Source organism: Dipodomys merriami, unplaced genomic scaffold (assembly GCF_024711535.1).
Source record: "Dipodomys merriami isolate MVZ:Mamm:240054 unplaced genomic scaffold, mDipMer1.0.p SCAF_70, whole genome shotgun sequence".
Classification (NCBI taxonomy): domain Eukaryota; kingdom Metazoa; phylum Chordata; class Mammalia; order Rodentia; family Heteromyidae; genus Dipodomys; species Dipodomys merriami.
In genome coordinates this window covers 1,180,273-1,202,347 of record NW_027206291.1, presented here as the reverse complement: position 1 = coordinate 1,202,347, position 22,075 = coordinate 1,180,273, and the positions used below count along the sequence as shown (strand labels likewise).

The 22,075-nt window shown below is 61.3% G+C and overlaps 1 protein-coding gene across 5 annotated transcripts; it reads right to left on the bottom strand.

Moving 5' to 3' along the window:
• Positions 1 to 377: 377 nt before the first annotated feature.
• LOC138817700 (leukotriene-B4 omega-hydroxylase 3-like) lies at positions 378 to 21,145 on the bottom strand. 5 transcript variants are annotated; one of them, XM_070008259.1, is made up of 24 exons: positions 21,081 to 21,145; positions 20,553 to 20,754; positions 19,143 to 19,287; positions 18,658 to 18,711; positions 18,395 to 18,522; positions 17,705 to 17,826; positions 16,486 to 16,756; positions 15,977 to 16,043; positions 15,706 to 15,835; positions 15,306 to 15,439; positions 15,132 to 15,196; positions 14,611 to 14,693; positions 9,152 to 9,350; positions 7,855 to 7,999; positions 5,954 to 6,007; positions 5,703 to 5,830; positions 3,819 to 3,940; positions 3,046 to 3,316; positions 2,574 to 2,640; positions 2,312 to 2,441; positions 1,913 to 2,046; positions 1,719 to 1,783; positions 1,507 to 1,589; positions 378 to 611 (listed from the first exon to the last, which is right to left on the bottom strand). In XM_070008259.1, exons 2-24 carry the CDS (start codon positions 20,751 to 20,753, stop codon positions 434 to 436), a joined length of 2,976 nt encoding a protein of 991 aa, XP_069864360.1. In that variant the 5' UTR covers position 20,754; positions 21,081 to 21,145; the 3' UTR covers positions 378 to 433. The 5 variants fall into 5 exon arrangements, with proteins under 5 accessions (XP_069864360.1, XP_069864363.1, XP_069864361.1 ...); XM_070008260.1 differs by lacking the exons at positions 378 to 611; positions 1,507 to 1,589; positions 1,719 to 1,783; ... (5 more) ...; positions 5,703 to 5,830; positions 5,954 to 6,007 and having other exon boundaries at positions 7,868 to 7,999; positions 14,611 to 14,710; XM_070008262.1 differs by lacking the exons at positions 14,611 to 14,693; positions 15,132 to 15,196; positions 15,306 to 15,439; ... (7 more) ...; positions 20,553 to 20,754; positions 21,081 to 21,145 and adding an exon at positions 10,089 to 10,193.
• Between the last annotated feature and the right edge of the window lie 930 nt (positions 21,146 to 22,075).

The following is a 22,075-nucleotide window of genomic DNA, read 5'->3' as shown; positions in this document are numbered from 1 at the left end:
GGCACAGGCGGCCTCCACGCGGTCAGGGGAAGGGATCCCCGTTCCAGGCCGGAGGACATCCACCCGCGGCCCGGAGGGCGGAGGGTCAGTGACAGAGCCTCAGGCCTCAGCCCCCTCTGTGTGTGCGTGTGCGTGTGGCTTTTTTGGCTGGTTCACTGGAAATAAGAGTTCTCTCGGACTCTCCTGCCCGGGCTGGCCTCGAACCTCCATCCTCAGGTCTCTGCCTTGGAGCGGCTGGGATTCCAGGCAGTCAGCGCACCGCGGCTCCATCCCGGGTCCAGGTGCTCGAGGCCCCGCCCTCCGGCACGGCCCCGCCCACCCCGCCGGCCCCGCCCACCCCGCCGGCCCCGCCCACCCCGCCGGCAGTGAGGCGCGGACTCGGTGGGCGCAGCTTTATTGGGGCCTGTCCGGGCAGGGGGAGGGCGGGGCGGGGTCAGTCCAGGGGCTGCGCGCGCAGCCACAGGCCGCCCTCGGCGCGCAGGATGAGCTCCGGCTTCCGGCGCGGCTCGGGCCCCGCGGCGCCCCCTGCGGGCAGCACGCGGAAGCGCAGCAGCGTCAGCGCCAGCGCCACCTTCATCTCGCTCAGCGCGAAGGTCTGCCCGATGCAGTTCCTGCGGGGTCGGGGGGTGACTGGGGGCCCGGGGTGCCGGGGCGGTGGAGGACGGGGAGCCCGGGGTGCCGGGGCGCTGGAGGACGGGGACCCCGGGGGGACGGGGGGTGACGGGGACTCCGGAGTACTGGGGCCATGGAGGACGGGGAGCCCGGGGTGCCGGGGCCGTGGAGGACGGGGACCCCGGGGGGACGGGGGGTGACTGGGGGCCCGGGGTGCCGGGGCGGTGGAGGACGGGGACCCCGGGGCGACGGGGCCGTGGACGACGGGGAGCCCGGGCGGACGGGGAAGATTCTGGTCCCTAACTCAGGCCACGGGGCGCGAGCAGCCGCGAGCAGCTGCGCCCCAATCTCCGCACCGCTTCCCCCCGCCTGGCGCGGAGCCCGCACAGTGCGCCCCGCCCCGCGCCCTGTCCGCACCTGGGCCCCGCCCCCGGGCCCGCCCCCGGCCCCCCGGGCCGCAATCCGGCCCGCCCCGCCCCGCCCGCATCTGGGCCCCGCCCCCGTCCCGCCCTCCGCGCCCCGCCCCCACCTGGGCCCCGCCCCCGCACTCCGCGCCCCGCCCCGCACTCCGCGCCCCGCCCCCACCTGGGCCCCGCCCCCGCACTCCGCGCCCCGCCCCGTCCGCACCTGGGCCCCGCCCCCGGGCCCGCCCCCGCCCCCCCGGGCCGCAATCCGGCCCGCCCCGCCCTGCCCGCACCTGGGCCCCGCCCCCGTTCCGCCCTCCGCGCCCCGCCCCGCCCGCACCTGGGCCCCGCCCCCGCCCCGCACTCCGCGCCCCGCACTCCGCGCCCCGCCCCGCCCGCACCTGGGCCCCGCCCCCGCCCCGCACTCCGCGCCCCGCCCCGCCCGCACCTGGGCCCCGCCCCCGCTCCGCACTCCGCGCCCCGCCCGCACCTGGGCCCTGCCGAGAAGGGGATGAAGGCCATCGGGGACCGGTCCTCCGCGTGGTCCCCGTCGAAGCGGGAGGGGTCGAAGACCTGCGGGACGGAGAGGGGCGGGCGGGGCGCTGCGGCGGGGCGGCTCCCGACCCGGGACCCCGGACCCCGCCCCTCCGGTGACCCCGGAACCCCGCCCCGCCGGGGACCCCGGGAGCGCGGGCGCAGCACCTCGGGGTCCGGCCACACTGCGGGGTTGTGATGAATCCCGAAAATGCTGATCAGGCAGACGACGCCTGCGGGGGGAGGGGAGGGGTGAGGCCGCGCCGTCCGGTGCCCCGCCCCCGCCCCCGCCCTCCCCCGCCCCGCCCCGCCCCCGCCCTCCCCCGCCCGCCCGCCCCCCCCCCGCCCCCCCCCCCCCGCACCTCTGGGGATGACCCGGCCGTGGGGCAGCCGCACGTCCCGCGCGCAGCGGCGGGAGATGACGGTGACGGGCGGGTGCAGCCGCAGGCTCTCCTTGAGGCACATGGTCAGGAAGGGCAGCCGGGCCAGGTCGTCCCTGAGGGCGCCCGCCGTCACCGGGGCGCCCGCACCCTCCTCCGGCCTCCGCCCGCCGGCACCGCCTCCACCCTCCCTCCCAGGAGAAGCCGGCAGAGCGCTGGCCCCAGCGCAAGGGGCCCAGGGTTCAGGACCCGGGACCGGCACCGACAAAGAAGACACTGCCAGCTCTTCGCGGGCCAGGCTCTGGCTGCTACCCTTCCCAAGCAGGACCGGAGCACACAGCCCCCGGGCGCAGCCGGGGAGGCCCCGCCCAGCGCGCTCACCACTCCACCTCCTGCGGGTCGCGGCCCCTCAGGAGCTCCCGCACCTCCTGCCGGCAGCGCTCCTGGTGCTGCGGGTGCTTGGCCAGGTTGTAGAGGACCCAGGAGAGCCCGCTGGCCGTGGTGTCGTGGCCTGAGGGGCAGCGGCGGGGCGGGGGTCACCGGGCTGAGCGCGGACAGCGCCCGGGCGGGGAGGGGGCGGGCCGGGAGGGGGCGGGCGCAGAGCGGGGCCCCAGCGTGGAAGGACTCCTGCCCCAAGCCTCACCCTCAAACATGAAGGTGTCGGCCTCCGCCCGGATGTCCTGGTCGGACAGCGCCTTCCCGTCCTCATCCTGGGAGAGAAAACGCTGCAGAACCGCAGGAGGCCGAGGACGCGGGAGCCGAGGACGCGGGAGCCGCAGCGGAGAGCAGCCCGAGCACCCACCTTCCACCCCAAGCCGGGGCTGCCCGGCCGCCACCGCCCCAGGCCCCGGCCTGCGTCCTCCTCTCCTAGCCACCTCTCTACTTCTGGCTTTGTGATGATTCACTGAAGATAAGGAGTCTCCCCGACTTTCCTGCCCGGGCTGGCTTTGAACCACGATCCTCAGATCTCAGCCTCCTGAGCAGCTGGGATGACAGGTGTGACCACCGGCGCCCAACCCACCGTCTACACACAGATTTTCTCTGGAGAGCTTCCTGAGGCTGAGAACACAGTTTGTGTCCCCCCCTCTCTCCCCCCCATCCTCTGCCCGGCCCACCTTGGCCAGCAGAAGCACGTCGATGAAGTCCAGGGTTTTGGCCTTGGCCTTGGCCCGGAGGCCATCGTCCAGGCCCTGGCCCAGGAGGGAGCGGCGCCGTTCCCGGATGACGGCGTCGGTGAAGGCGTGCACCAGGCGGCAGGCCTTCCGGAAGCGGCGCCCGTCGGGGGTCAGCTGGTACAGGAAGTCCAGGTGCAGCAGCGGTTGCTGGTGTCTCTTGGCCACCAGGGCGCTGAGCTCCACGATGGCGGCGATGTACTCGCTGGGCTTCCTGCAGGACGAGCCCGACGGGAGGCCCCCTGAGCCTCCCCGACCCCCACAGGCTGGCTTTGAACTGCGATCCTCAGATCTCAGCCTCTGGGAGCCACGGGCATCCAGCTCTCTCTCCCTTTTATACCAGCCACCTGAAGGACTTTGTCACTAGGAGAGAAATCTTACGAACAGGGGCGTGGAACCTTCGGGGGCTCCCTGGAAAGCTCAAGAGGGGTTTACAGCTTTTGTCAGGCTTCGCAATATTCCTTCCAGCCTCCCTGCCAAGATGCCTCTCACTACCTGCTTGGAAAGATGAGTCCCCAGTCCCCTTCCTCACCCTTCGACACTGATCTGACCATCCTCTTCCAGGAAGGCCACCTTGGTTCCCCCTGGATGGCCCACTCTCCCAGAACTCCTTCCTTGGGTTGGTAGCCCAGGGGCCCACGTCCTGGACAGGACTTCACACATCTGGTCAGATGTCTCTAGGAATGACCGCAGCACGTAGGGTCCCAGGGACTCACTCCTGGCAGTTGCTGTCAAAGCTGAAGACGCATTTCAGCAGACTGTCCAAGGTCATGAGGCTGATGTGCTCGAACATGTCCAGACGTGTGACACCCTCCGCGATCAGACGCCGCCACTTGGCCTGGCCGGAGAAGGGGGCGGGGCTGACACAGAGTGACACAGAACTGGAGCGGGGCGCCAGCGGCTTGCGCCTGTCACCCCGGCTACTCAGGAGGCTGAGATCTGAGGATCACAGTTCAAAGCCAGCCCAGGCAGGAAAGTCTGAGCCTCTTATCGCCAATGAACCACCAGAAAACCGGAAGTGTTGCTGTGGCTCAAGTGGTAGAGCTCTCACCTTGAGCATAAAGAAACTGAGGGACAGCGCCCAGTCCCTGAGTTTAAGCCCAGGACTGGCACACAAAGAGGAGGAGGAGGAGGAGGAGGAGGAAGAGGGAAGAAGAAGAGGAGGAGGAGGAGGAAGAGGGAAGAAGAAGAGGAGGAGGAGGAGGAAGAGGAAGAAGAGGTGAGTGTGGCTCAGTCCTTACCACGTACAGGTGAGGTAAAAGAAAGGAAGAATTGGGCAGGAGATATTTATGCAAGGCATAGTATTGTTTCCCTCCACACCCACTTTTTTTTTTGTCTGTCGTGGGCTTGAACTCAGGGCCTGGGCGCTGTCCCTCAGCAAGGCAAGAACTCTACCACTTGACTCACAGCACCACTTCTGGTTTTCTGGTGGTTTATTGGAGATCAGAGTCTCACAGACTTTTCTGCCTGGGCTGGCTTTGAACCGCGATCCCCAGATCTCAGCCTCCTGCATAGCTAGGATGACAGGCGTGAGCTCCTGGCGCCTGGCTCCAGCCCCAGTCTTGATGCTGGGATGGACCGACTGGCCAACACCAGGTGAGGGAAATAGGTGGGGCCACAACTCCTTACAAATCTGTGCCCCCAGGGCATTTCAGACGCCTCTCACTCCCACGGAATGTGTCCGTGCCATCGGAGGAATCACAGGGACAAGAATCTACTTGTCCCAGTTAAGAGCATATGAAACCAGCCTGAAGTTGACCGAGCCCCAGTCATGACAGAAACACAGAGCCAGGACCAGCTTGAAAGAAACAGAAACTGCCATAGGGGTGAGCACCTACTGTGTGCCATGCGAGCACCTACTGTGTGCCATGCGAGCGCCTACTGTGTGCCATGCGTGTACCTACTGTGTGCCATGCAAGCGCGTACTGTGTGCCATGTGAGCACCTACTGTGTGCCATGTGAGTACCTACTGTGTGCCATGCACGTACCTACTGTGTGCCATGCACATACCTACTGTGTGTCATGTGAGTGCCTATTGTGAGCTAGAGATGGGATTCCATTGCTTTGTGTAGACCAGCCTCAAAGTTAGAGGTTTTCTCTCCTCATCAGATCCCAGGCCAGACCATGCCCCAGAGATCATCAGATCCCAGACCACACCTCCAATGACCATCAGATCCCAGGCCCAGACCACGCCCCCAGTGACCATCAGATCCCAGACCACGCCCCCAGTGACCATCAGATCCCAGGCCCAGACCACGCCCCCAGTGACCATCAGATCCCAGACCACGCCCCCAGTGACCATCAGATCCCAGATCACGCCCCCAGTGACCATCAGATCCCAGACCACGACCCAGTGACCATCAGATCCCAGACCACGACCCAGTGACCATCAGATCCCAGACCACGACCCAGTGACCATCAGATCCCAGACCACGACCCAGTGACCATCAGATCCCAGACCACGACCCAGTGACCATCAGATCCCAGGCAAGACCACGCCCCCAGTGACCATCAGATCCCAGACCACGCCCCCAGTGACCATCAGATCCCAGGCCCAGACCGCGGCCCCGCTCTCCGCTGCCACGGCTGCAGGCGCTCACGTGCATAGTGTTGACGCTGTCGTTGAAGATCTTTAGGTATGGCTTCAGGATGCTGAAGTGGAAGGCAGGCGTCAGCATGCGCCGGTGGCGGCCCCATTTGGCCCCGGCGCTCAGCAGGAGTCCGTCCCCTGGCAGTGGGCAGAGTGCGTCATGGGTGAGGGCAGCGCCCCCCAGGCCCCCGGGCTGCCCCCACCCTGTCCCCTGCCCTGTCCCCCCCCGCCCTGTCCCCTGCCCTGTCCCCCCACGCTCACCCAGCCAGGGCCTCAGGAACTCATAGAAGATCACGTCCTTGATGGCGACTTCAGCTGACAGGAGAGAGCATCAGGCGGGGTAGGGGGTGGGGTGCTGGGGTGGGGCCTCCACCCCCCACAGCATGGTCTGTCATGCACTTTGACAAGCCTCCCATCAACCCAACAAGTCGGCCCTAAGCCAGCTACTCAGGAGGCTGAGATCTGAGGATCACGGTTCAAAGCCAGCCTGGGCAGGAAACTCCAAAATACTGGAAGTGGTACTGTGGCCCAAGCAGTAAAGCTCTTGCCTTGAGCTGAAGAGCTGAGGGACAGCACCCAGGCCCAGAGTTCAAGCCCCATGGCCGACACACACACACACACACACACACACACACACACACACACACAAAGCAGGAAGTGAAGCTGTGGCTTGAGTGGTAGAGCAAAATGTTAGGGGTCAGCAGCCAGGCCCTGAGTTCAAGCCCTAGACTAGACTAGTGAGGGCATACACACACACACACACACACACACAGTACACAGTTTATCTTTACCTTAGTTGAATTTCTCAGTCTCAGTTATCTGATTATATCAGGTATAAAGTCAGTTAAATTGTGTGTGTGTGTGTGTGTGTGTGTGTGTGTGTGTGTGTGTGTGTGTGTGTGTGTCCGGCCCTGGAGCTCAAACTCAGGGCCTGGGCACTGCCCCTGAGCTCTTTTGTTAAGGCTAGTACTCTACCATGTTGAGTCACAGCACTACTAGTGAGTTTTGAGTAGTTAATTAAAGAGTCTGGGGTGGGGGAGGGCAGCTGGGAAGGTGGCTCAGTGGTAGAGCGCTTGCCTTGCATGCCTGAGGCCCTGGGTTCCATTCCTCAGCACCACATAAGCAAAAAGAAAAAAGCCGAAAGTGGTGCTGTGGCTCCACGACGGGACCCAAAAAAAAAAAAAAAAACCACCTAAAAAAAAAGAGTCTCACAGGGACTTTTTCCTTCCTGGCAGGCTGGCTTTGAATCTCGATCCTCAGGTCTCAGCCTCCTGAGTGGCTGGGATGACAGGCGGGAGCCACCAGCACTCTCCCAAGGCGGCCTGAATTCTTTTTTTTTGTTTTCTTTTGGTGTGTCGGTCGTGGGGCCTGAACTCTGGGCCTGGGCACTGTCCCTCAGCTCTTCAGCTCAAGGCTAGCGCTCTACCACTTGAGCCACAGCGCCACTTCTGGCTTTTTCTGCTTCTGTGGTGCTGAGGAATGGAACCCAGGGCCTCAGGCATGCAAGGCAAGCGCTCTACCACTGCTCCACCTTCCCAGCCCCAGCCTGAATTCTTCACACTCAGCCCTCGCCCTCCAAATCAGTCTTGCTGACGGTGGCATGGCAGCCAGGCCTGGCGATTGGAAAGTCACAGGTGACATGAGGACTGTGGACTTTGAAGCCAGGGTGATTGGAGAGGATTCTGGCAACTGATTAGTGCAGCTGGGGAAAGTGAACTCTCTCGCCAGTCTCGGTGTGTGTGGCCCTGGATCCCGGGGCCAGGGAAGGGCTACCTTGACAGGGACAGTGACACACAGACAGCAAACCCGCCATGGGGAGACAGACAGACTGCAATGTCATTCTTGGACGGCTGGTCACAGCCAGGCCTGAATGCCACTTCGTTTGCCCCGCAGGCCAGGGGTCCCTCTCTCTGCTGACCTCACGCTAGACCCGAATAAAAGAACCTGGCGGCCACTAAGGGCCATGACCAGGGTGAGAGCCATGGTCCCCGAGGGCAGGGAGGGGCCAGGCTGGGGGGGACAGCGGCCCGGAGCCTCTGGGCCCTGGGGAGGGGAGGGGCCAGGCTGGGGGAAGAGGGGGACCGCGGCCCCAGCCTCTCCCCTCTCTCCATTGCAGAGGTGCGGCGTGCGGGCCCTCACCACCACCGGCTCCCCGCGGGTACCTGAGGCGTTGAGGACGGGTCGCACGACGTCGGGGTGGCACAGACTGATGAGGGGAACAACAGGGCCCAGCCACACCATGAACCCCTGTGGGTAGGCGGCCACCAGCTCCGTCACTTCCTGCATGCCCTGCTCTGTGGGCGGGCCCTGCAAGCAATGGGGGGGTTCACATCTGAAGGAATGATTTCTGACCCCCCCTTCCTGTCTCTCCCAGGGTGTGTGAGATGAGAAGGGCTGGAGTGAGGCAGATCCGGCCTCCTCTCGTCCGTGGGGGATTCTGAGAAGACTGGAAGGTTGGAGGAGCCGGTGCGGGTGGCTCGCACCGTCAGCAACCCCGGCCCAGCCCGCGGACAGCGCGTAGGGACCATCTGCGATCCGGTATCCCATAACATCATAAGCCAAAACCCACTGTCCCCCTTCCTTCTGTCTTTCATGGACAGACAGACAGACACAGATGGAGGTGGTAAAGAGTTAGATGCATACAATTTTGTCTTTTTCATTTTATTTTTAAAATAATTTTTATTGAGATTAGGTGATTCTTAAGTGTCACGTCTTACAGTGCTGTGGAAGAGTGGAGCTTCACAAGACAAATCGGCATTATCACAGTCCACACACACACACGTTTATATGCCCTGCATGTGTTTGCCTGCAAACTCAAAGATCATTCAGTTCCAGTCCTGAGACTTGAACTCAGGGCCTGGGCGCTATCTGTGAGCCTTTTTTGTTTTGCTCAAGGCTGGTGCTCTATCACTTGAGCCACAGCGCCACTTCCAGCTTTTTTTGTCTTTGTTAGTCGTGGGACTTGAACTCTGGGCCTGGGCGCTGTCCCTCAGCTCTTCAGCTCAAGGCGAGCGCTCTACCCCTTGAGCTACAGCGCCACTTCTGGTATTTTGGTGGTGTATTGGAGATAAGAGTCTCACAGTTTCCTGCCCAGGCTGGCTTTGAACCGTGATTCTCAGATCTCAGCCTCCTGAGTAGCTAGGATGAAGGCGGGAGCCACCGGCGCCTGGCCAAGGTCATTCTTTTGAAAAACCGAAACCCTGGATATAGGGAGGTGTGGGGGGGGCCTTTGATCCAGCCCCGGAGCACTTAGGATCCTCACGCAGGATTCCTGCTGGGCCTTTCCTGGGTGCCCCAGGAAGGACAGACAGCGTGGGAAAGAACGCAAGGAAGAGGGAGGAGCTGGAGGGACAGCTGGGGAGTAAGACTTAGCCGCCACAGCCCAGACCGGAGCTGGGGCCCCACGCCCGACTCCCGGAGCCCCTCTGCCAGGGCAGGAGCCCGCCCGCTCCCACTCACCAGGCCCACGTGCCCCAGGAACCAGTTCCGCCTCGGCGGCTGCGGGAAGCACCGGAGACGCCACGCGTTTTTGCAGAAGGTGTAGATCCACATGAGGACCCGAGCCCCGAGCCAGGACGCCGTGGCCAGCAGCAGCAGCAGCCACGGGGAGGGGACCATGGGCCCCAGGCCCGGCCACGACAGGCTGGGCCACCGCATCCTGCAAGACACAAGGCCCCAGGAGCTCCGGGACGCTGGACAGAGCGGGCATGGGATGCGGGAGCCAAAGCAAGAATGGAGAAGGAGACACAGGGCAACCCTAGGAAGAGGCAGGAGGAGGAGGAGGGTCTGGAGGGGGAGGAGGAGGGTCTGGAGGGGGAGGGGAGGAGGAAAGGAATAGATAAGGGAAAGGGCGCTGGTGGCTCCCGCCTGTCATCCCAGCGACTCAGGAGGTTGAGATCTGAGGATCTTGGCTGGAAGCCAGTGTGGGGAGGAAAGTCCATGAGACTCTGATCTCCACTGAATCATCAAAACAACAGAAGGTGCATCTGTGGCTCAAGTGGTAGAACACCAGCCTTGAGCGAAAAAGCTCGGGGGACAGCGCCCAGGCCCTGGGTTCAAATCTTAGGAAAAACATCAATAAATGGGAGGAGAGAAGAGGAAGAAGGAAAGGACCAGGTGGACCAAGGACAGAGTGGACCCTTTGGGCACTAGAGAGAGACGGGCATAGACTTCAGAGAGGAACCATTGGCTGTCCAACCAGCTGCCCAGTCCCAGGTGGCCATTGGCTGTCCAACCAGCTGCCCAGGCCCGGGCGGCCATTGGCTGTCCAACCAGCTGCCCAGGCCCGGGCGGCCATTGGCTGTCCAACCAGCTGCCCAGGCCCGGGCGGCCATCTTTGTGGAGCTAGCCCAGCCTGAAGCAAAGCCCTCCCCTAAAGTCAGGGCTCCGCGCTTACTGTCCCTGTCCTGGATCCTTCTCTTCAGGAGGAGCTGCTGGTTCCTCTTCTGCCTGGTCTCTGGTCCTCAAGGAGATAATTTCTTCTGGACTCCTGACCAGAGGAGGCTGTGGGATTGGGCTGAGCCGGGCCAGCCAATCGCCTTCAGGGCTGGGGTGGACCGTCCAATCCCCTGCAAGCCCAGCTGCCTCCTCCTCTCCTCCTCCTCCTCCCCACCAGCCAGGCAGGTGGCCAGGACACAGGGGGGCGGGGCTGGCCAGCCAGAGAGGAACAGGCCTTTCTTGGACGCAGTGTGGGCTGGGGAGGGGGGCATCCCCTCAGCCCCAGTGTGTACACGTGCAGGGGACAGGAGATAAAAGCAGGAGTCCAGGCCAGCCTTGTCCCAGAACGCACGCCCCCTGCAGCGGCCCAGTTCCTCCTCGCAGAAGGCAGCCTGAGAAGCCAGCCCCGTCCAGCAGCGCACGGCCTGGGACACCGCAGGACCTCCGTCCACGCAGCCCAGGCTCTGGGTGGAGATGCAGAGCCGGGGGTCAGGAGCAGACAGCCAGCACCTCGGGGGATTTCCTGGGTCAGAGTCCAGGGGCAGAGCTCCAGGGCTGAGAAGCCACACCTGGGGGCTGGGCGCAGGTGGGAGCAGGCGGAGAGCAGGAAGGGCAGGGCACCTTCCTTTCCACAGGAGTCTCCATAGCAGTTAGTAATGTCCGACAGACACCTGTGGCCCAGGCCTGTAATCCTACCTGCTCAGGAGGCTGAGATCCAGCCCTGAAGGTAGGGGTGGGGTGGGGGGAGCTGGGGAGAAAGACTCCTTTCTCCAGTCAAGTACCCAAAAGCTGGGAGTAGAGGCGTGGTTCAAGCGCCCAGGCCCCAAGTTCAAGCCCCAGAACCAGCACACACACTTTTTTTTTTTTTGGGTCCGGCCATGGGGCCTGAACTCTGGGCCTAGGCGCTGTCCCTCAGCTCTTCAGCTCAAGGCGAGCGCTCTACCACTTGAGCCACAGCGCCACTTCTGGCTTTTTTTCTTTTTGCTTATGTGGTGCTGAGGAATCGAACCCAGGGCCTCATGCATGCAAGGCAAGCACTCTACCACCTTCCCAGCCCTACATTGTTTTTTAAATAGTAATTAGCTGAACAAGATGGAGAGATGATGAAGACCATAAAGATAAACATAATAGCTGTAGCTAATTAGGCGGATAAATGATAGCTAATTATATAAATGGTTTATATTACATAGCTGGGGGTGGGGGGTAGGGTGGGAGCAGAGATCAAAGCCTCAGAATCGTCCTTCCCTGGGATCCGGGGTCTTTATCCACCCACATCCACTCTCAGAGCCAGGGCAGCCTGTGAGGTAGGTATGGGTCCCCTGAATGTCTTTTTTTTTGGGTCAGTTGTGGGGCTTGAACTCTGGGCCTGGGCGCTGTCCCCCAGCTCTTCAGCTTGACGCCTCAGGCCTTGCTGTCCCCACAGTGTCCAGCAGGGGCCGCCCTTCCCCGGGCAGGTGGCGCAGGCCCCAGGGCAGCCTGGGTTTTAGAATGACACAGCAGGTGCGCAGAATCTGAGGGACCCCTACCCCCAAGACACCCCTCCCCACCTGCACTCATTTACCATCCTTGCCCAGAGGGTCTCTAAGCACCGTGGGACCTTCCACTCTCCAACCGCACATTGCGGGAAGCGGCTCAACCCCTAGCTCACCCTGCAGACACAGAGGTCTTTCTGGGCATTTCTCAATGATCCATCAGTTTGACTTCTGTGTTCTAGGGTCATTGGACTATAATCCACAGATGCAGGCATTCCTGTGGCCTCTTTTTGTGTGTGGGCTAGGAATGGTCTGGAGATTTTTAAAGGGCTGGATAAGCCGGGCGTGGGTGTCTCACGCCTGTCATCCTAAACTACTCAGGAGGCTGAGATGTGAGGATCATGGTTTGAAGCCAGTCTGGGAAGGGAACTCTGTGAGACCGCTTATCCCCAATAAACTTCTCAGATAAGGCTGGAAGTGGTGCTGTGGCTCAAGTGGTAGAGTGCTAGCCTTCAGCAAAAGAAGCTCAGGGACAGCGCCCAGGCCCTGAGTTCAAGCCCCAGGACTGGCAAATAAATAAATATAAAGAGCTGGATAAGGAGGAGAAATCAAAAGGGCAATGCAAAGGCTAAGATCTCCTCATCCTCATACCACCATGATTTACAAAGAGGGCCTTGACATCTCGGCAAACGCGTTCTCTATCATTTGAGGCAACTGGTTTTTTTTGGGGTGTGTGTATGGGGGGAGATATGGGCCACTATTCTCCTGGGATGTCAGCTGTGGGCCACCATGCCCAGCTTTTATTTGTCTGATATGGGGATCTCTCTGCCATCCACCTACCTGTGAATACCAGCATGGCCTGGGCTTATGTGGCCTGGACAAGAAAAAGATGTGCCAATGCTTGTTATGGAAAACAATCCATCATTGGAGAACAGATGTTTTGAAGAATCCCTTGTTATTGTGACTTGTGCACAGGGAGACATCTAACAAGAGATGTGCAGGATCTCTCTGGTAAAAACTTGAACGCAGTAATGGAGGGAAAATGTAAGGATCTTCAAGGAAATGGAGAGGCATACAATGTTCATGGAATGAAAGGCTCAATGTCATGAAGAAAAGCTCAGGGACAGCTCCCAGATCTTGTACGACATGGGTGAATCTCAAATGTAAAAAGTCAGGTACCAAAACAACACACTGTACAAACGTGCTTACCCAATTCCACAGAAGAAAGTACAATTATAGGCCTGACCAATGAATGGGTAGGTTTCTATAGAATAGAAGGGGAAAGAAATTTCTGCCCACCAAGGTGAGGCCAGGGGTAGACTTCGCAGTCTCTGTTCCGCACAGTCTACCTCTTCTAACAGGCCTCCGAAGACAGGGAGCTGACAGGTCAAACTGGTTCTGGGAAAACTTGTCCGACCACATCCAGATCCTCCACTTAAAAAGAAATTATGCATTGTTTGCTATAAAAATAAAATCTCAGGGCTGGGAAGGTGGCTCAGTGGTAGAGTGCTTGCCTTGCATGCCTGAGGCCCTGGGTTCGATTCCTCAGCACCACATAAGCAAAAAGAAAAAAGCCGGAAGTGGCGCTGTGGCTCAAGTGGTAGAGCACTAGCCTTGAGCTGAAGAGCTGAGGGACAGCGCCCAGGCCCAAAGTTCAAGAACCAGGACCGGCAAAAATAAATGAATCAATGAATAAATAAATGAGTAAAATCCCGGGGCCAGATGCCCATGGCTCCCGCCTGTCATCCCAGCTACTCGGAGGCTGAGATCTGAGGATCGCGGTTCAGAGCCGGCCTGGTGCCCGGCCCCGAGGTCAGGCCCCGGCCCCGGCCTGGCCTCAGTCTGGACCCTCGGCGGCCTGTCACCTCGCCGGGCAGACAGGTGTGGATTTTCGGGGGGCTGGGCTGGGCGGGCCGGGGCCGGGGCCGGGGCCGGGCCGGGCCGGTGCGCAGGCGCGCACTCACCGCGCCGCCTCCTGCGGGGGGGCGGGGCCTCCGGGGAGCAGCAGCTGCACAGAGCCTCAGACCCGGATCTCAGGAGGGCCCCGGGGCTCGGGGCCGGGCGCACACTTAAACCAGCGGACGTAAGAGGCCAGGCCGCCGGGCTGCGGTGCGGGGGACGCAGCCTGGCCCCGTGCGGACCCCAGCTCCCACCTCCCACCCAAAGAGGCTCAGACACGACTGGGGCGCAGCTTTATTGGGGCCTGTCCGGGCAGGGGGAGGGCGGGGCGGGGTCAGTCCAGGGGCTGCGCGCGCAGCCACAGGCCGCCCTCGGCGCGCAGGATGAGCTCCGGCTTCCGGCGCGGCTCGGGCCCCGCGGCGCCCCCTGCGGGCAGCACGCGGAAGCGCAGCAGCGTCAGCGCCAGCGCCACCTTCATCTCGCTCAGCGCGAAGGTCTGCCCGATGCAGTTCCTGCGGGGTCGGGGGGTGACTGGGGGCCCGGGGTGCCGGGGCGGTGGAGGACGGGGAGCCCGGGCGGACGGGGGGTGACGGGGACTCCGGAGAACTGGGGCCATGGAGGACGGGGACCCCGGGCGGACGGGGGGTCTGCCCCCAACTAGACCAACGGGCGGGGGAAGCTCAGCAACGGTGCCCCCGTTCTCCAAACTACTCAACTCTGGCGTGCACCCAATCTCCCAACTACCACGAGCAACCTGCGCGCCCCCACCTCCAAACCACTGCGTGAAACCTATGCACCCCAAACTTGCGCCCCCCACCTCCAAACCACTGCGTGAAACCTATGCACCCCAAACTTGCGCGCCCCCACCTCCAAACCACTGCGTGAAACCTATGCACCCCAAACTTGCGCGCCCCCACCTCCAAACTACTGGGCCGGCTGCGCACCCAAATCATTGACTCACCCGTGTACCCCAATCCCCAGCCACTGCGCCCCCCGGCAGCCAGGCGGTGAGGAGCCCCGGACGGCTCCGAGCCTCCGTCTCCCTGGCCGGTGTCCGGCTCCGGCCTCCCCCCCCACCCCCCGCCCGTCCCCAGCGGGCCCAGGCCTCACCTGGGTCCTGCAGAGAAGGGCATGAAAGCCAGCGGACATCTGTCCTGCACGTTTTCTGGGTGGAAGCGGTAGGGGTCGTAGACCTAGGGGTGCGGCAGGACTGGACGGTTGTGTCTTTCAACTCAGGAGCCCCCCTCCCTCCCACGCCCCCAAAGAAGGCCGCCGCCGATGCAAGAGCTGCACCGGGTGAGACGGCCGGATCCCTGGCCACGCCCCTCGTGGGCCTACCGACCACGCCCCTCGAGGGTCGGGGCGGAGCCTGCCGACCACGCCCCTCGAGGGTCGGGGCGGAGCCGCACAGGCCACGCCCCTCCGTCGGTGCCTTGTGGAAGGCAGGCCACGTGATGACCACGCCCCCTTGCCAGGTCTCATGATGGATAGGCGGGACAACAGCCCTGGCCACGCCCACAGGGTCCCACGAGTGGGCGGGGCAATACACGCCACGCCCAGGACCACACATCAGAGGGCGGGGCAGTCTGACCACGCCCCCGGGTCCAGGGATGGAGGGGGCGGGGCCGCACCTCGGGGTCCGGCCAGACGGAAGGGTTGTGATGGATTCCGAAGATGCTGATGACACAGGTGTTCCCTGTGGGGGAGGCAGAGCCGTTCAGGGGAAGTCTGTGCGGCCTGCTGGGCTCCGGGACCCGGCGCCCCCCCCGCCCCTCCTCCCGCCCGCCCGCCCCCCCCCCCCGCACCTCTGGGGATGACCCGGCCGTCGGGCAGCCGCACGTCCCGCGCGCAGCGGCGGGAGATGACGGTGACGGGCGGGTGCAGCCGCAGGCTCTCCTTGAGGCACATGGTCAGGAAGGGCAGCCGGGCCAGGTCGTCCCTGAGGGCGCCCGCCGTCACCGGGGCGCCCGCACCCTCCGCCGGCCTCCGCCCGCCGGCACCGCCTCCACCCTCCCTCCCAGGAGAAGCCGGGCGCGGCGCTGGCCCCAGCGCAAGGGGCCCAGGGTTCAGGACCCGGGACCGGCACCGACAAAGAAGACACTGCCAGCTCTTCGCGGGCCAGGCTCTGGCTGCTACCCTTCCCAAGCAGGACCGGAGCACACAGCCCCCGGGCGCAGCCGGGGAGGCCCCGCCCAGCGCGCTCACCACTCCACCTCCTGCGGGTCGCGGCCCCTCAGGAGCTCCCGCACCTCCTGCCGGCAGCGCTCCTGGTGCTGCGGGTGCTTGGCCAGGTTGTAGAGGACCCAGGAGAGCCCGCTGGCCGTGGTGTCGTGGCCTGAGGGGCAGCGGCGGGGCGGGGGTCACCGGGCTGAGCGCGGACAGCGCCCGGGCGGGGAGGGGGCGGGCGCAGAGCGGGGCCCCAGCGTGGAGGGACCCACACGTGGCCCCATCTCAAGACCCACACTGGGACCCTCACCCCCAAACATGAAGGTGTCGGCCTCCGCCCGGATGTCCTGGTCGGACAGCGCCTTCCCGTCCTCATCCTGGAAGAGAAAACGCTTGCAGACCACACCATGTCTGAGGGCACTAGAAGCCATCAAGAGTCACCTCTAAAATGTACTTCCAACTTCCCCCTCTTTCCCTGCGCCTCCCCAGGGCCTTCTGCATCAACTCCAACTTCTTCTCTTGGACATTTTTGTTGGCTTCGTGTGTGTGTGCTTGTGTGTGTGCATACGGTGATGTGCTAGTACCGGGACTTGAACTCAGGGCCTCGCCCTCTCCTTTAACATTGTCACTCAAGGCTGGGGCTCTACCGCTTGAGCCACACTGGCACTTCTGCCTTTCTGCTGATGACTTGGAATCTTATGGACTTGAACCACCATTCTCAGATCTCAACCTCCTGAGTAGATGGGATTATAGGCATCAACCACTGGTGCTGGGCCTAAGGTGACAGCTAACATCAAAAGTGTCCCCAGGGAGGCCCACCTTGGCCAGGAGCAGTACATCGATGAAGTCCAAAGTCCTGGTCTTGGCCTTGGCCTTGAGGAAGCCCTCGGGGCCCTGGCTGGCAAGGGTGCGTTGCCGTTCGCGGATGATGCCGTCAGTGAAGCTGTGCACCAGGCGGCAGGCTTTGCGGAAGCGCCGGCCGTCGGGGGTGAGGTAGTACAGGAAGTCCTTGTGGAGGAAGATCTGCTGGTACCGTTTCACTACGAGAGTGCTCAGCTCCAAGATGGCTTCGATGTAGTCACTGCGACTCCTGCAGGGCCAGACCGGCCAGAGGCGGGACACAGGGGCTTTGTTGTAGTTGTTTGGTAGAAGTGGACTTGAACTCAGGCTTTCAAGCTAGCCAGGCAGGCATGCCCTCATCCCTTTCTCCTCTTGCTTTTTACCCAGGCTCATCTAGACTACGATCCTCCTATTTATGCTTCCTACCCAGCTGGGTGACAAAGTTACTAGTTCAGGTGAGGGAGGGGTCTCTTGAACTTTTTGCTTTTTAAACTGAGGCTGGCTTTGAACCGCGATCCTCAGATCTCAGCCTCCTGAGTAGCTGGGATGACAGGCGGGAGCCACGGGCGCCCAGTTCTGTGACGGTTAATCCCATCAACCTGATTGCACAGGAGATACCTAGGAGATGGTGGACCAAGCGTGCCTCTGACCTCTCCGTCATGACTGTCAGGAAACTTCCAGACAGGACTAAGCGGGGAGAAGACTCATTCTGCTTATGGGAGGCTCTGTCCCCTAGGTGGGGACTGGGGTAAAAGAATAAAAGGGAAGAAGGAAGAAGCCTCAAGCCCCAGGCCCCTCCCCCTTTTCACTACTTCCTAACCACCACAGGTGACCTGCTCGACCCTCCCCCCCCCACCGGCTCTGATGAAATGGAAGCTCTGATGGGGGGAATGCACACCACGTCTTTCCTGCCTTAAGCTGTTTTGTTCAGACCTCGTGTCACAGAGGTAGGAAGTCTGGGCAACATGTCGCCTCAGACTCACTTCCGGTCCCCAGTGCCCTGCTCTGCTCACCTTGCTGGCTAGCCTTCACTCACACTAATCTACCCGGCCTGGAGGGACCACTCACTCCCCCTTCCATTCCAGTTCTCCTCCTCTTCCTCCAGGAAGGCCCCCGGGTTTTCTCCAGACATTCCTCCCTCCCCTTTCTCCTCCTGAGTGTCCATGGCCCAGATTTCCAGGTCTGAGCAGGGACTCACTCCTGGCAGTTGCTGTCAAAGCCGAAGACGCATCTCTGCAGACTGTCCAAGGTCATGAGGCTGATGTGCTCGAACATGTCCAGACTCGTGACGCCCTCCGCAATCAGACGCCGCCACTTGGCCTGGCCGGAAGGGGACAGGGCTGGAACCAATGCCAGGTTGGTGAGTAGGGTTGGGCCAGCCTTCCTGGTCCTCTGCCCAGGTACCTGACCCCCAGAAAGGGAGTTGAACCTGTGACTGGGAGCTGAAGGGAACCAGGAGCCATGGGTCCAACAGATAAGCTGGCCTGCTTTTGTATCTGAGGTGCCAGGTTCAAATCCCTGGTCTGCCACTCAGCATCACCCGCAGCCAGGTAGGCATAAGTTACGTTAGTACGTACGCCTGCTTTCTCTGGCGCATAATACGTGCTTAGTTAACTGGGAACCACCGACATCACCTTTATCGTGAACCCAGTGGTGGCTGGTTACGACGGGACCCCAGTCTCCATCTCTCTCCACCCTCCGCCCTGACCGTGGAGATGATGGCCCCTTCCCTCGGGAAGCAGAGCCTGCTTCTCCCAGTCTTCGCTCTGGCTCTGGCCTTGCAGGTGGCGGCAGATATGTCATGGCTGGCATGGCGGGCCGCGGAACGCCTGTGCCATGCCAGCAGGCCCGGGGTGTTCCCAGAGGGACCCCGGCTCCAGGCACGCACGTGCATGGTGTTCGCGCTCCTGTTGAAGATCTTCACATATGGCTTCAGGATGTTGAAGTGGAAGGCGGGGGTCAGCAAGCGGCGCCGGTGGCTCCATTTGCTTCCGGCGCTCAGCAGGAGTCCGTTTCCTAGTGGAGGGGGGAGAGGGGAGAGGAAGGGCTGATGACTGAGTCCGGCGGGCGGTCGCCTGGCCCTCCCTCATCCCAGCCTTGCCCGCCTGCCCGCTGGCCCGCCCGCCCGCCCGCCCGCAGCCCCTCGCTCACCCAGCCAGGGCTCCAGGAAGTTGTAGAGTGTCATCTCCTTGGGGGCAAAGTCAGCTGACATGGAGGAGAACCATCACAGGCCGCGCAGGGTGCAGAGCTCCCAGAAGAGGGGGAGCATCCCCATGTCCCCCTCCAAGCCCAGAAGGAAGGCAGAAGAAGAGGGGAGACATGGATAGCCCAGGCCAGGCTGCAACACCCAGCAGGGCAAATGCCCGGGCTAACGCGCAAAACACACCTCTGCACAACTTGGACATGTCCCACCTGATGGGGAAAGCATGCTGCACATGCGTGCGCGTGCGCACACACACACACACACGCATGCACACACACACACATGCACACACACACACACACACACACACACACACACACCTCTCTGATTTATGCCAACAGAATCATCCCGCCCTTTCTGCTCAGCCTGGCCTTTCTAGAGGGGGGAGAAGAGGCGAGGGACATGCCAGTGAGGGGAATCCCCGCAGAGATACCTGGGGCCTGGAGCAGGGGGGCCACGAACTTGGGGTGGACGAGCCGCAGGATGGGGCAGATGGGCCCAATCCACCACAGGTGGACGTCTCGGAAGCAGCGGCCCAGCTCCTCCACCAGCTTCATGCTTTCCTCGTTGCTTTTCGTCTAGGGAAGGAGAAGCCGAGGCCAGTTCGGGCCGGAGGCCATCGGGGCCACCCCAGCCTGCCCCTGTCCTCCGCTTCTCCCGAGAGTTCATCTGTGCTGCCACCGGGCAACCTCTGTCGTCCACAGCTGTCTCTTTTGGTTCCCGTGCATCTCTCTCTTTTTCAGTCCGTCTCTCTGATTCCTTCCTCTCTTCCTCTGTTTCTTGCCCTACATAGGAGTATGAATGATGGATGGGTGGAAGAGATGAAGAGAGGGATGAAAGAAATAATAACAGCCTGGCACTGTGGCTGATGCCTGTAATCCCAGCTCCTCAGGAGGCTGAGATGTAAGGATTGTGGTTTGAATCCAGGCTAGTCAGGAAAGCCCATGAGACTCTTCTCTCCCACCAATAAAGCAATTAACTAGCAAAAAAAATTGGAAGTGGAACCGTGGCTCAAGTGGTAGAGCAAAAGCTCAGGGACAGCATCCAGGCTCTGAGAGTTTAAGTCCCATGACTGTCCCAAGAAAAAAGGTCACATTTTATTCATGCCAGCACTGGTGACTCACGCCTGCAATCCTAGCTACTCAGGAAGCTGAAATCTGAGGATCATGGTTTGAAGCCAGTCCAGGCAGGAAAGTCTGTGAGACTCTGATCTCCAATAAACTAGTCAGAAAAAGCCGGAAGTGGCGTTGTGGCTCAGGTGGTAGAGCGCCGGCCTTGAGCACAAAGAGGCTCAGGGATAGCACCTGGGCCCTGAGTTCAAGCCCCAGGACTGGCAAAAAAAAAAAAAAGAAAAGAAAAGAAATGAGGTCCATTGGTACTTGTTGGTGGAGAGAGAGGAAGATAAGAAAAGGACGCGCTGCCCCTACGGTGTCCTGCTAGCAACTGCAGGGGGTCTCACTCGTAGCAGTTCAGAGATAGGTGTACACTTGCCTGAGGCCAACAGAGATGATTCGCACAGGGTGGAGACTCTATGTGGTCCACAAAGTAGGCCTCAAATTCAAGGGTAGAAACTGAGCCAGTGGAAGGGGGATCTGTGTTTGGTGTTGCCCATCCTATGACCCCCAATAATCCAGGGATGCACTCATGACAGAATAGCCTGAAATGTGAGTGGACTGAGGACAGGAATGGACTGGGCAGGATATGAAGAAAGAGAAGCTTCGCGCGGCCTCTCTGCCTCACTTTTCTGCTATCCTAAGCCTCAAACATTCCCCCCCCCCCGTGCCTTAAGCCCATTCCCTACTCCTTGGGAAACCACCGTGGGCTCTTGACCCATCGTGCTCACCAGGCCCAGGTGACCCCAAAACCAGCTCCGTTTGGTGGGCTGTGGGAAGCATCGAAGACGGCAGCAGTTGTCATAGAAAGCGTAGGTCCAGGTCAGGAGTCGAGCCAAAAGCCATGAGGCTCCGGCCAGCATCAGGAGCGTCCACGGAGAGATGGTCAGCAGCCAGCCCAGGCCCAGGTAGGACAGACTCAGCTGCAGCATCCTGGGACCGAGGGACAGAGGGGAGCTCAGGAGATGATCCGGGAACTCCAGGAACACAGAGGCATGGAGCGTGCGTGCTGGTAAAGAGAAGACAATCCCAGGGAAGCAGTGGTGGGAGTGGAGAGGAGGAACAGAGGTTGGAGAGGCGAGACAAAGGTAGACATGGGGAGGAGTCTAGATCACCGACTTGGAGTCAAGGGGGAAGTCATGAGAGAATGTTACCCAGAAACCACCAGTCTCTGGAGCCCGCTGGCTCCCTGGAGCCCCCCCGACCTGGCGCAGTGCCCGCCCCCTTTCAGGCTGCGACCACCTTCCCCAGTGTGGCACCTTCTTTCAGGAGCAACTTCTCTCTCACCAACTCCGCTTCCCTCATCTGGGACTTCCTTGTCTCTGGCTACTGAGGAGGAGGCCAGGCTGTGGTGCACTAGCCAATCCCCTGCAGACCCAGCTGCACCCTCCCACACTGGGCAGGCAGCCAAGGTCTGAGGGCAAGGACAGCTGGGAAGGCACACAGGGAAACAACTCAGGGTCACAGGCTGACAATGGACTCTCAGGAATCAGCACCTTCTGCTCTATCAGCCCTCCCAAAGGCTAAGGACGGCAAGTAACAGCATGAATTTGGAGTTCAGGGCCCAGGAGATCAGGGCTAGATCAAGTCTTGTCTCAGATCATCTCCCCAGAGCCCCTGAGGTTGAGCAGAGAAGATGCAATGTTCCATTTCTCCTGGAGAATTCTGAGGCTCTGGACATGAATCTCTAACTCACTAGCTGCACAACTGACAAGGGTTCAAGTCCTGCCTTCAGTCAGCGCAAGGTGTGGGTTCAGTTGCCTTTTTTTTTGGCCAGTTGTGGGGTTTCAGCTCAGCACCTGGGCACTGTGCCTGAGCTCTTTTTGCTTCAGGTTAATACTGTACCACTTTGAGCCACAATACCACTTTCGGTTTTCTAGTGGTTCATTGGAGGTAAAGAGTCTCATGGACTTTGCTGGCCTGGCTGGCTTTGAACTGTGATCCTCGGATCTCAAACTCCTGAGTAGCTAGGATTGGCCATGGCTTTTTTTTTTTTTTTTTTTTTTTTTTTTGTTAGGTCATGGGGCTTGAATTCTGGGCCTGAACGCTGTCCCTCAGCTCTTCAGCTCAAGGCCAACGCTCTACCACTTCAGAAGCTCTACCACTTGAGCAACAGCGCCACTTCCAGTTGTCTGGGTGGTTTATTGGAGATAAGAGTCTCCTGTTCTTTGTTGCTTTGTGTGTCCCTCCCCCACAGTATAACCCCTGCTTTCACTGTATTTGATGTCACTATAATTTGTGGAGGGGAAGGGAA